Source organism: Hemiscyllium ocellatum, chromosome 2 (genome assembly GCF_020745735.1).
Source record: "Hemiscyllium ocellatum isolate sHemOce1 chromosome 2, sHemOce1.pat.X.cur, whole genome shotgun sequence".
NCBI lineage: Eukaryota > Metazoa > Chordata > Chondrichthyes > Orectolobiformes > Hemiscylliidae > Hemiscyllium > Hemiscyllium ocellatum.
In genome coordinates, this window is record NC_083402.1 from 81,293,591 (window position 1) to 81,307,514 (window position 13,924).

The window sequence follows — 13,924 nt, forward strand, 5'->3', positions numbered from 1 at the left end:
TCCTGCTGTATCCATTGGCAATCCTCCCCTCTACCAGTAACTCCCCCAGTCTTTGTGCCAACTTACTAATCAGACCACCTCCATTCTCCTCTAAATCATTTGTATTATCTTACAGACAGCAGGGATCCTAGCATTGATCCCAGTGGAACACCACTAGTCACAAATCTTCAGTGAGCAAAACAGCCTTCCATGCTACTGTTTCCTATGACCAAACCATTTTTTTTCCATCTTACCACATCACTCTGGATGCCATATGGGACCTTCATCTTCTGTATCAGCCTGCCGTGAAGAACCTTCACAAAGATCTTGCTTAAGTTGATGTAGTGAAGATCCACCACTCTGCCCTCATCAATCATCTTTGTCATTACCTTACAAAACTCTATCAAGTTTGAGACATCATTTCCTTCTCATAAAACCAGGCTGTCTGTTGCTAATACATACATATTTTTCCAAATGTGAGTAAACCCTGTCTATAAAAATCTTCTCCAGTAATTTCCCTACCACTGATGAAAGGCTCACTGGCCTATAATTTCCAGATTATCCCTATTGCCCTTCTTGAACATTGCCTGTTCTCCACCCCTCTGGGACCTCTCCTTGACTAAAGAGGATACAAAGATTTCATAGAATGCCCAAGCATTTTTCTCTCTCGCCTTCCTCAGTATCTATGCTCTTGTCCTTCTAGACAAAAGTCATCATGGTTTTAGAGGGTGCTATCTAAGGAGCATTGAATTTTTGCAGTGTTTTTTATAAGTAATATATGTTGCTCCTACTGAACATCAATGTTGAAAGGAATGAATGTTTTTGGAAGTGGTGCCAACCAAGCCTAGATGGCCAAATGTAGAAACATGGAAAATAGGAGCAGACCATGCAAGTCAATTGCCTCTTGAGCTTGCTGTGCCATTCAATATGATAATGGCTAATCATAGTTGGAATAACATTTGTGAAGATATGAAACAAAAATTATAGTGCAAGGACTAGGGGACTTGCTTGATTTATTTTGTGTGATGCACTTGCATGTTATACAGTGTAAGATAAAGACCAGATGTCAGTGCTTTGCACTTGCAATTCATTTGTATACTTGCACTCATCTACATAGTTTTGCATTTGTACTCTCTCTAGCTCAGTTTTCAATGTGATGGGTCTTATTTGCCTTTTTAAACAGGCTCATTTTTTTTTCCCTGACATCAAAAATTTGTGTGTGAATAACAGTGTAATCTCTTGCTTCATTTTTTATATGTTAGGTTGTTGTGGACTGTCCATTATCAATTATTAGGTAGCTTTAGAATAATAATTAGATGATTAAACATGGATACTCTGCCAATTTTAAACTTGGTATTTATTCCAAGTTTAGTGCCCTCCCATGTTAATTATTGTACTTTGGGGCACAATCAAAAGGATAAGAGTATGCCTTTCCAGTTTCTTGAGCCTATTGGTGTAATCAACAGTTAGAGGTCTTACAAAAGAATTTAATGGTGTGCAATAGTGGAGGCCAGTGACGACTCCATAATTATTTTTGTATTTGGCCTTTCTAGTGTTTTGTTCTTAGGCAAATTGTTGACTTAGCTCATGTGCACATTATTTTGTGAAAATTGCTGTCCTCATCCAGATGGTAAAATTGTGAACTCATTTCAGTTATCTAAAATTTAGCTAATAGGATGAGATTAGTCATGTACAGTTTCCCTAATACATGATTCTGCTCAGAGGGCAGCATTTACAGAATCAACAGATGTATAAATGCATTGTGAGGAGCTAGTGCCTTTTTATATAAGACTCGAGCAATGACAAGATTGGTGAAGAGCTTGATGCTGTGACATTTTCACAGGATGCGCTCATGCAGAACATGGCCTTTTTTTTATTCTGACTGTGTCCTAGGAAACGGTTTTCCTCCTAGGGGCTGGATTTGACCATTCAGTGCTAACTCTTGGTGTTGTAAACTGTTTCAATGCAGCTGTTCACATCTAAATACAGCTGGAAACACAAAAGACCCCTATCTAACATGATTTTGTTTATAAAGGACTTGTTTGTTTACATGAATTCAGCATGTCCACTGGTGTTTCTTAGCAACCAGAACTGCAACTTCCTATTACAGCCACTAGGAAGAATAACAAAGATAGAGAGCAGCGAGTGAAAGTGAATTAATGATTTGAAAGATTTTAAACCAATGTGTTTCAACTAGTAGTGGTAGTATGATCCAGTTAAATGTTTAATAATTGTAATTCACTTTTTATACAGCCTGTGAAAAACTTGCATTCCAACAATTTCATTCCCACTATTGTACTTTGAAATGCATTCCTTGTGCATTTCAAATCCATTGTTTTCCCCTTTATATGTGCAGATCATCAAATAATAATAGGAAATGAGCCCCAGTCCAGTCTATTCCAGCAGTTTGCTTTACACCCACTCATTTTCTTTAAGAAAGAAAAGTATATGCATGTACATTCTTAAATGAAAAATATTGGGAGAACTTATTGATGTATGGATTTCTATTACTAGTATGAAACACTGAATCAAATCAACTTGAGACTGTGGTTGTCTGACTCACTTGATTATCCAATACTAAACATAACAAGGTTCCTTCTAGACTTACGTATTTCATTTAAAAATAAATATTTGTCCTCTTTGACTTCTACTTTATTTAAAATACATGTTATAATATGTGTTTTAGTAATCTGAATTGGAAAATAAAACATGGATTAGTTTAGATTAAATTAGATTCCCTACAGTGCGGAAACAGGCCCTTTGGCCCAACCAGTCCACAATGACCCTCCAAAGATTAATCCACCCAGACCCATTTCCCTCAGTCTAATGCACTGAGCACTATGGGCAATTTAGCATGGCCAATTCACCTAACCTGCACATCTTAGGACTGTGGGAGGAAACCGGAGCACCGGGAGGAAACCCACACAGAGAGTCGCCTGAGGCTGGAACCAAACCTGGGACCCGGCTACTGTGAGGCAGCAGTGCTAACCATTGAGCCACAATGTCGGCCCTTTTTAAGGGAATCCCTACAGTGTGGAAAGAGGCCCTTCAGCCCAACAAGACCACACTGACCCTCGGAAGAGTAACCCACCCAGACCCATTCCCCTAGATTTACCACTGACTAATGCACCTGACCTACATATTCCTGAACACTGGGCAATTTAGCATGGCCAATTCACCTAACCTGCCCATCTTTGGATTGTCAGAGGAAACCCACGCAGACACGGGAGAATGTGCAAACTCCACACGGACAGTTGCCTGAGGATGGAATCAAACCCAGGTGCCTGGCATTGAGGCAGCAGTGCTAACCACTGAGTCACTCTGCCACCCCCTTCTGCCAATTCTGAGGAGAGAATGGTATTTATTCCTAGTTTAGTGCCCTTAAGTTAATTATTGGCATTTAACTCTTATTCAGAAATAACTTGGATTATGAGTATTTCAACGATGAGTTCTGTCCGCTGAATTCAAGTTGGCTAATTCGACAAATGCTTAACTTTATAGAATTTAGACTTAAATAACGCATCCCATAGAAGTTTCCTGGAAACATTATCGTTGCAATAGAAAAACTTAAATGGGACGATTTACTAATTTTATAATTTAATCAACAAATTAATGAGCAATATGCTATATGTGGATAAATATATAGCTTAAAAGCTATCAAAAGATGTACTATCAAATCTAATAATTCATGAAAAATATCCAGGAACATCTAGGAATATCTTTAGAACAAGTAAGCATAAAATATCTAACAGCATCATAAGGATAGAAGATCCAGCAACATTTGCCCAGCCTAGTAAGCTGTTTTCTGGTGGGAGAGAATGACCTTTGAAAAGTATTTTGAGAGTTCCTAATATTTCTGAGATCTTAGTGAAAGGAGTTTTTAAAAATTATTATTTTGACTCTTGCTTTGTAAATAGGGAAGTCAACCCACCATAGAGCTTCCCCTCACTTGCATGTGATTCTGTATCATTTAACATTATTCCTTAACTTTTACTTAAAGATTCATTTGAATTTGAGCTTTCATCTAGTCCATTTGTTTATGTTTCATACTCCTTTCATTTCTCCTTTATTCTTTCAATCCTAAAGCTTTGAAGGAGTCTTTTATCAGTTAAGACGTTTCTTTTTTGTATCTCGATATTCCTTTCATCTCTCCCTTATTCTTTCATTCATAAAAGAATTATTTGCTAAAGATTTATCAGTAAAGATGTTTCACTTCTCTGTATTTAAGTGTGATCTTATCCTGATTTCTAATAGTATTCATGTGATAAGACTCTTGCCATCCTTATCCGGTATCTTTCCGACAATTAAGTAGGTGCCCACCTTCAGGCGGTTCACGAAGGGGATGCCGACAGGACTTGTTATTTTGTAAGTAAACTTAGCAAAGTTTCTAATAAGCCAAACTGTCTACCTGCCTCACTGAATTGGGTGACCCTGCTGGGCCTGGTCACATTTCACCAAAATATTCTACGTCAGAAAGCCAGCATAGTGTGCTGTTATGTAAAAATATAAGCGATAGGAGCATGAATTTGCTACAGTCTGTGTTGGGATAAATATGCACACTATGCTCATAGGAAGGCATTTCTTGCATTTTAACCCAGTGACAGTGAAAGAATATAGAAACATAGAAAATAGGAATAAGACATTGGGCCCTTTTGAGCCAGTTCTGCCAATATGATCATTGCTCATCATCCAACTCAGTACCTCACTTCTGCTTGCTCCCCATATCCTTATGAGTTATGTTTACCTCCTTTTTTAAAAACATTCATATTTTGGCTTTAACTGATTTCTGTTCTAGAGAATTTCACAGGCTCACTGGGTAAAGAAATTTATCCTCCGCTCTATCCTAAATGGCGTACCCATGTCATAGAACATTGTAGCACAGTACAGGCCCTTCTGCCCTCGATGGTTTCACAGGGTGATGCAACAATCTGAAGCCCATCTAACTTATAGTATTCCATTCTCATTCTTTTGCCTATCCAATACCGTTTAAATGCCCTTAAAGTTGGTGAGTCTCCAACTGCTGCAGGCAGTGTGTTCCATGCCCTTACTACTCCCTGACTAAAGAAACTACCTCTGACATCTGTCTTATATCTATCACCCTTCAATTTAAAGCTATGTTCCCTTATGTTAGCCATCACCATCCTCTGGAAAAAGGCTCTCAATGTCCACCTGATCTAACCCTCCGATTATCTTAAGTCTTAATTAAATCACCTGTCAACCTTATTCTCTCTAATGAAAACAGCCTCGAGTCCCTCAACCTTTCCTCATAAGACCTTCCCTCCATACCAGGCAACATCCTAGTAAATGTCCTCTGAACCCTTTCCAAAGCTTCCACATCCTTCTAATAATGTGGTGATAGAACTGCACGCAATATTCTTAAGTGCAATGAAACCAGAGGTTTGACAAGTTGCAGCATGATCTCATGTTTCCAAAACTCAATCCCTCTACTAATAAAAGCCAACACACCGTATGCCTTCTTAACAACCCTATCAACCTGGATGGCAACTTTGAGGGATTTATGTCAATGGACACACAGATCTCACTGCTCATCTATACTACCAAGAATCTTACCATTTGTCCAATACTCTGCATTCCTGTTACTCATTCTAAGGTGAATCACTTCATACCTTTCTGCATTAAACTTTATTTGCCACCTCTCCACCCGACTCTGCAGCTTATCTATGTCTCTCTGTAATCTACAACATCCTTCGGTGCTATCCACAACTGTACCGACCTTAGTGTCATCCACAAATTTACTAACCCATCCTTCTATGCCCTCATCCAGGTTGTTTATTAAATGACAAACAGCAGTGCACCCAAAGTAGATCCTTCTGGTACCCCACTAGTAACTGAACTCCAGGATCACCATTTCCTATCAACCACCCTTCTCTGACTTCTTTCAGCTAGCCAATATCTGATCCAAACTGTTAAATCACCCTCAGTCCCATGCCTCCGTATTTTGTGCAGTAGCCTATCACGGGGAACATTATCAAATGCCTTGCTGAAATCCATATACACCACATCAACCGCTTTACCCTCATCCACCTGTTTGGTCACCATCTCAGCTCAATGAGGTTTGTGAGGCACAACCTACCTTTCACGAAACCATGTTGACTGTCCCTAGTCAATGTACTCCCATTGAGATGATTTTAAATCATATTGGTTATAAGCTTCTCCAACACTTTACCCACAACTGAAGTAAGGCTGACTGGTCTATAATTACCAGGGCTGTCTCTACCCTTCATGAATAAGGGGATATCATTTGCTATCCTTCAGTCTTCTGGCACTATTCCTGTAGACAATGACAACAAAAAAGGTTAAAGTCAAAGGTTCTGCAATCTCCTCCCTAGCTTCCCAGAGAATCCTGGGATAAATCCCATCCGACCCAAGCGATTTATCTATTTTTACACTTTTAACACCACCTTGACACCTTTTAACACCAGCTAGACTAAACAGCCTCAATCCTGTTTAGTCTAGTAGCCTGTGTCTCCATATTCTCAACAACATTGTCTTTTTCCAGTGTGAATGCTGGACTCAAAACATCAACTCTGCTTTCTCTCCACATGTGCTGTTAGACCTGATGAAATTCTGCAGCAATTTTTGTTTTTGTTTTTGATTTCTTGCAGTTTTAAATCCAGTGTGCGGTGGTAAGAAGGTGGAAATATCCATCAGACTAATGATGTCATGACTCTGTGCCAAAGTCTAAATGTGCAGTTGGGTGTTAAGAATAAGGTTCCTCTACTTCCTACATTGTTGTTATTTGCTGTCCAGCTTTATTCCCCTAGTGTGGTTAATTGAGTAAAACGTCATCTGTGAACCCCTGCCCACATTGATGGAAGGTATTTGGGATCAGGAGTGATGCACTAAAAATGTATCCTGTTCAAGTCAGCAAGTGGGACAACCTAAAAATACAAATCAAGCCATGTTGGTCATCAAATGTGTTTATTATTGTACATGCAAAATTAGATGCACTGTGGAACGTATTTCAATACTGAATATGCAAAAGAAAATGCCATTCAGAAACTTTCCCTGATTAATCAGCAGCCTAGCTCTTTTTTATTCTTTTTTATAAGAATTTAATTTGGCAAAGACTAATTGCTAATGGCCAGCAATGCAACCTTTGAGACTCGTTGAGGGTTATTTCCTTCTCAATTAACCTTTAAAGCAAACAATGCAGTCGATTAGTTATAAGATTGGATCAGAGCCAGAGAGTCTAGGTTCAAGCCCAACCTGCCCTGGAGGTGTGTTAGAACATGTTTGAAAAAGTTGATTTGAATATATCTGAAATGTTTCTGGGATAACGTCCTGGGGCTCTTGTAGTTTAGTGGTAGTGTCCCTACTTCTGGATCAGAAGTTCTGGGTTCAAGTCCCACCTGCCCAGAGGTGAGTTTGAACAGGATGATTAAAATGTTGAAAAGGTTGTAATTGCAGCATTAGGAGGACATTAATTTTCCTATAACTGTTTTGTGAATGTTAACCCTATAAAGTCTGTTCATATGTGATTTGAAATTGCAGGAAATTCAAAGCTGATTTCATATTTTATTTGAAATGGGTTTGATTTTAAAAGCTGGACGAAAGGTTGAAAAGCTTATTTAAAACTTAGTTGTCTCTTTCCTTCAGCCCTTACCTGAATTGGAGGGATGTGCAGCATATTATTGTGAGAACGTCACGCTCTGGCCATTTGAATGCTCCAGACTGGAAGAGCAATGCTGCTGGATACAGAGGTAAAATCAAATTGTTAGAAAATTGCAAATTTTAGCTATTTGGAAACTAATTTTAAACTAAAATAAATTTGTGCTTTTTATGTAAATGCTGTTTCATTACCCTAGCAAATCTTTAAGGATTTTAATCTGTTAATCTTAAAACACCACCTTGGGAATCTCTGATGGCTGGTAGCTGAGCAGATTTACACTCTTGCCAAATTATGAAAATTTATAATAGTGTAACTGCTGTCGCTTAACTAAATTATAACTTTCAAACTATTTTAAAATCTACATTTATTTAGTTGCTATTTCTCAAATGATATGTCATATTACTTCAACCTACTGAATTACGTAAACCATAAGCAGAGTACTTGAGTGGCAGCCACAATGCACTCAGTCTGCCTAGATGGAACTGCACTGCACCCAAGGTAAAGGTTACTACAAGAAATAGGCACAGGAGTAGGCCTTTCAGCCCTTTGAACCTGCTCCATTATTCAGTAGGATCCTAGCTGATCTTACATTCCTCACATCCAATTTCCTGCCTTTTCCCCCATCACCCTTGATTTTCCCTACTAATCAAGAATTTATCCATCTCAACCTTAGAAACCCACAATAATGCTGCCCTTGCAGCTCCCTGTGGCAAGACGTTCCAGTAACACTCAACCCTCTGAAACAAAAAAAACCTCCTTATCTCAGTTTTAAATTGTTGGGTCTTTATTCTGAGACTCTGTCCTCTTGCCCTAGAATCTCCCATGAGCGTATTTTATGTTTACCCCATTAAGCCCCTTAATTTCAAGAAGTTAAAACGATACTGAATTCTTTATTTGAAATGCTTTTTTGTGTCATTACTTCTAATCAACAGTTATTGCATTTTATTTTACACTGGATAGTTACAATACAACTCGAACAGTTACTTATGAACCAAACATTTCATGGTCTATGTTCCTGTCAATCAGGTTTGTGTTATTTAAAGAAATGGTTTTCTGGATTTTGTATCTATTGCTGTCCAGCATTCCCAAGTGTTGTTCAAGGCACAGTACACCAATTGAGGCTGATCCCTCCTCATTTCTGACATCCTTGAGGTCTTTCGAGGATTTTCTAATCCACCTGTCCAGAATTGTTGTTATGTACCTCTGAAACAAGTAAGACTTGACCCCAGGCCTCTTGGCTCACGGGTAGGGACACTACTACTGCTGCTTTGCAAATGCACAGGTTCACTTTTGGCACCAGGATTAAATGCCATAGTTGGCTCCATACTTCTGGTTTACAAGCTATTGTCATATTGTTTTGATCTGTGAGGCAAATGGTGTTATAACTGGCCTATCCTTAAATTAGGGGAATGATGTCAGACTCAAACTATATAGTTTTACAGAATGGCCTTCATCTCCTGATAGCTTTTGAAACTTTCTAAGTAGTAATTTTCTTTTCTAAAATGAAGGGCTGTTTGAGCGTATCTCCAGCTGGAAGCCAACACTTGCATGTGGGACCTTTTGAAGTTTATTTCTTTCAGGCAGCCAAACATCAGCTGTCTGGGAAGTCTTCTCCATGGCAACCATAGCTCCTGACATGATATGTTTTGTCTCGACCGATGGTGTTCCATATGAGCAAAACACTTCAGGCGTGCCATGTATGATTTGTAATAAATGTTGCTGGCATATTACTACTCTTTACCTTTGCATTTTAATTACTAATTTGTTGAAGTTTTCAATTAACTTCGCTAAGCTTTTTAAACTGTAAACAGAATGCTTTTGTTAACTCTTTAAACACCGAACTTCCTTTTTCCTGCACCCAAATGAATGTACTCAGTGCACTGCTGAAGTAAATAGCAACAATTACATTTAAATGTATCATATTGGGAGCCCTTTGCCATCCTTAATGTACGTTAAACTCAAAGCAGTACACATGTCAATTGTATTTATTACATTTGAGCTATTGAACTTTTAGCTGCAAAGTGTTTTGTTTTTATTTACATCCCCTTGAAGGTGTTGAATGGTTTCAAAATTATTTGCAAAGCCCTCATCTTGTGTATTCTATCACCCATTAAAAAGAATACCATGCCAATTTGCTTACCGAGATATCTACATTGCTTTTGTCACAATAGTTGTTACACCTCACCCAAATGGCAATTCTTCATGCTTTTGGTGAGAATTTTCATGTTAGTTGTTTATTGAAATTGAGATGGAGAAGGAGAAAGTGAGGACTGCAGATGCCTCTTTTTTTTTCCCTCCTCCACCTCCCCACCTGAGCCTCAAACTCTGCACCGTTGTCTTGACCTGTCCAACATCTTCTCCCATCTATCTGCTCCACCCTCCCCTCTGACCTAATCACCTTCTTCCCCCTCCTTCATCTACCTATTGCACTCTGTTATCTTACCCCAAGCCCCACACCCCTCCCATTTATCTCTCAGCTCCTGGCCCACAAGCCGCCCTCTTGATGAAGGGCTTATGCACGATACGTCGATTCTTCTCCTCCTCGGTTGCTGCCTGACCTGCTGTGCTTTTCAGGCATCACACTCCCAAATTGCAATGAAGCTTATTTTATTCCATTTAAGTATTTTGTGCTGGCAGACACCTTCCACAATGAACCTAAGAAGTCATTTGTCAGTTTTGGTTCTCTTATTACAACTGTGAATATTCCTCAAACTAAACCAGACCCAGTCTCATCTTTATTCCATTAAGGTGTCTGTCTGTCATTTTTCTGCATGGATTGTTGAATATCAATTAGGTGTGGAATATTTGGATCTTGTTTTCTTAATCCAGGAGTACTAAGGATAATTGTACTGCAACTTTTAACCAAAGTGGAAATAATAAACTTTTCTCAGTCATTTTGTATTCTGTATTATGATCAGACTTTACTAACATGAAAAGTGTTAATTTTTCTAAAATTTAATTTATATTTGAAATTTGTTTCCATAATGGCACATCATTTAAAAGTATTAGTTGAAAGCCTGATTGTTTAACATCACTTCTGGAATGTTCACTTACTTTTGATAACTCTCAATAATCTTTATCAACATTCTAATGGAACATAACTCTAATTCCAATAGGAATTTTTTAAAATGTTATTTTTGGCAGGAATGGGAAGCAAGCATGGTTATAAATGAATCAAGAGAGTTAAAGAACTGAGTTTTCCAGCAGACACTGGGTTTGTATGCAGATCTAGGTCTCTGACTGAGGCTTCACACCTGCGTGTTCTTCTGGAGCCTTGTAGGTCCCCTATCCAATTGCAGATGGTGGGTGCGTTCCTGGCTCCTAAATGGTATGATTGGCGAGTGCTCTTCTCATTGGAGTTTGTAGGTGATTTTTCTTTCATGTCTTTCCAGGTGGTGGGAATGATTTGGAGTGTTGCCCCAGCACAGTGTGCCCCAACCTTGTCTCCCATATCCAGCTCACCACAGGCTTGGAAAATCTACCCCAAAGTGCTTAGAGAAGAATCAGTGAAATTACCCACAAAGTGAAACTAAGGGGAATCCGGAAATAAATATTTAAATTCAGTAGATTTTTTAAAAAAGTCCAACACCATTGGTCTTAGAATATTCCTTATTCAAAGTGCTGTCTCTTTTTTAATTGAAGGACTAATAAATCTGTTCTCCTAACCATTCCTGTATCTGAGAAGCCAAGCTCCTTTTAAGAATGAAGTGTACTAATTTTCTCCAAGAAAAATGAGGCTTTGCCTAAAAACTGTCCATCATAGTTAATGAAGTATCAATGCTGTATCAAATAATTATAACTGCAATCAATTAGAATGGAGCTGCATGGTTGTCCAGAGTGCATAATCTTTCAGTAAACTCCAGCCTAAACTTGAACACTTTTTAATGAAACCAAGTGTATGAGCCACATGGTAAGGGATGGGACTGGGTCTGATTTAGTTTGAGAAATATAGCAGTTACAATAAGAGAACCAAGACTGAGGAATAATTTCTGATATTCATTGTGGAAGGTGTAGATTTGACAGCTGGAAACAGAAACATTAACTCTACTCTAAGGTGGGAAACAGATGCTTGCTACATGCGCAGTGTGGGTAAGTCATTTGAATGTTAAGTAGTGACACTGCTGATCATGTTCAAGACTTTTAGCTGATAACGTACAATTTTGAATAGTCAAAATCAACTAGTGTCTCTAATTTTTCATGGTTTTCATTTCCATTAGTTATATTGGAACACTCTGTGCTGCTTAAATTAATGAAATCTGTTTGTTGATTGGAATGGAGGAATAAGAGAACGATCTTGTGTAACTTTTTTAGTGCATTATTGCCAGCAATTCCTCACATGCAAGGAATAGACTAAGGCAGCATCCAATTACTGTCTTTGATTTAAAAAAAAATTATTCATGGGATGCAGCTGTTAATGGCATTCCTAATCCCAGAGAAGTGAGCAGTTAAGAATCAAGTCACATTTCTGTGAGGCTGATGTCACACATTTGAGGTCACATGACCAGGTAAGGACAGCAGAGTTTTATCCCTCTAGGACATGAGTGAACCAGGTGGGGTTTTAGACAATTTACAATGATCATGTGGTCACCATGAGACGAGCATTTTTCAGGTTTATTTAATAAATTCAGAAGTCTTCTATCTGTTTTAAAGGGATGTCCCAAAAATGCTAACCAAAATATTATCCTTCTGCCATTGTCGCCACCTCCCAACAAACATGCTGATACGTGAATTCCACTTTGCCCATGGCTACAAGTTATTGATTTTGCATGTGTGCTGTTCAGAATTTACTGGGATGAGCAGATGAAGAATGTCTTTTCCTCGGACTCACTGGAATGATTGGTTTCTGATTTACATTGAGTTTATTTTAAAAAGGCAGTATAAATTAATAATGGAATTAAGAGGTATTCGAGTGATGAAACAATCTTGAAAGAGAGGTTACTCAAAAACCAAAATAACTGCAAATGCTGTAATATACGAACAAAAATAGAAATTGCAGGAATTCCTCAGAACTGAGGTTGGGTCACTCGACCCGCAGCGTTACCTCTGGATTTCTCTTCACAGATGCGGTGTATTACTACAGTTAAACAAAGTGATTTATTTGCAACTACTTAAAGGGGATAATCCTAATGATTATGCATTTTAGTCTTAAAAATACTACCAAGAAGAGGAAAATCTAGACTAAGTCATAGTTGTATGTTGTATCTGTGCTATGCAATTGATAATGATCAATGAAGAGGTAAGGAGAGCTACTTTTTTCTCTAGTTCAGAAGGGGTTTGATTTTATGTATTTATTGACTGAAATTCCATGTTAACAGTGAGCCACTTATATGGATTTGGATTAATGGATGCAGAAGCTATGGTGAAAGAAGCAGAGCGTTGGAAATCAGTCCCACCCCAACATAGCTGCGTAGAGAACCCAGACAAACAAAGCAGGTACCAAATATGTGCAAACAAAGATATGGTCATCTTGGTTGGCCAATGATTTCAGAGCTCTATTTTTCCACAATAATCTAATTTTAGTAACTTTTTATCCTTTTTGTTAACCTTCATTGAATGCTTTTAACTTGAGTTTCATTTTGTTATAAAATATTCTGTGTAATTTTAGAAGAATATTATTAACATTAAAGAGAGAAAACCATGGCTATTTAAATAAATTTATTTTGGATCTGCTGGCTTATTTTCTTTTCCTGTTCTGAGAGAATTATCTGAATTAACCAGTCACACTTTAACTCAGTTGAATGCTGGATAATATACATTCTTTTGTATTCTAGAGAAGATACAAATCAAATACAGTAGTCACCCCCTTACTATGGGAGATACATTCCCAAGACCTACAACGGAAGCCCAAAACTGCAAATACGAGTGAATCCATTAATTTAAATGGGAAATTTACCTTCCTAGCAGCGCCCTGGTCCCTGATTCCGGGAGGTTCCCTATATTATGTTCACGGGCCACGGTAAACCGCAGGTAACTGAAACCGTGGAAAATAATTCTGTGGATATGGGATTCTCCCTATAGCAGAATTGGTCAGAATATTAAAAAAGCAGGGAATTACTGACGAAAAGATGCATCAGACGGAAAATGTATTAGAGTGTAAGAGCAAGTCACCAAGGAATGTCAAAATACACAGCCCGGGTTTCTACAGGTATTTAAGAGAAAGGAATAGGTAAGATTTGATCCTCTGGAAAATGGTCTTAAAGTACTTAATTTCATCTCTAATTTCCATATTAATAAATATTTTGCTTCCCTCTTCACAATAGAGGAGAAAAATATTCCAGTCAGAGCTATAAATCCAGAAGGAAAAGAGGAAGT

General features: G+C 38.2%; 1 protein-coding gene across 2 annotated transcripts in view; it reads left to right on the forward strand.

Annotated features, from left to right (window-relative positions):
• Nucleotides 1-13,924, forward strand: part of pcsk5b (proprotein convertase subtilisin/kexin type 5b) — a 227,813-nt gene that overhangs the window by 157,218 nt on the left and 56,671 nt on the right. For both annotated transcript variants that reach the window (XM_060837841.1, XM_060837851.1), the window contains exons 10-11: nucleotides 7,600-7,703; nucleotides 12,928-13,045. In XM_060837841.1, the coding sequence (XP_060693824.1) occupies nucleotides 7,600-7,703; nucleotides 12,928-13,045 (222 nt within the window). The remainder of the gene's footprint in view (nucleotides 1-7,599; nucleotides 7,704-12,927; nucleotides 13,046-13,924) is intronic.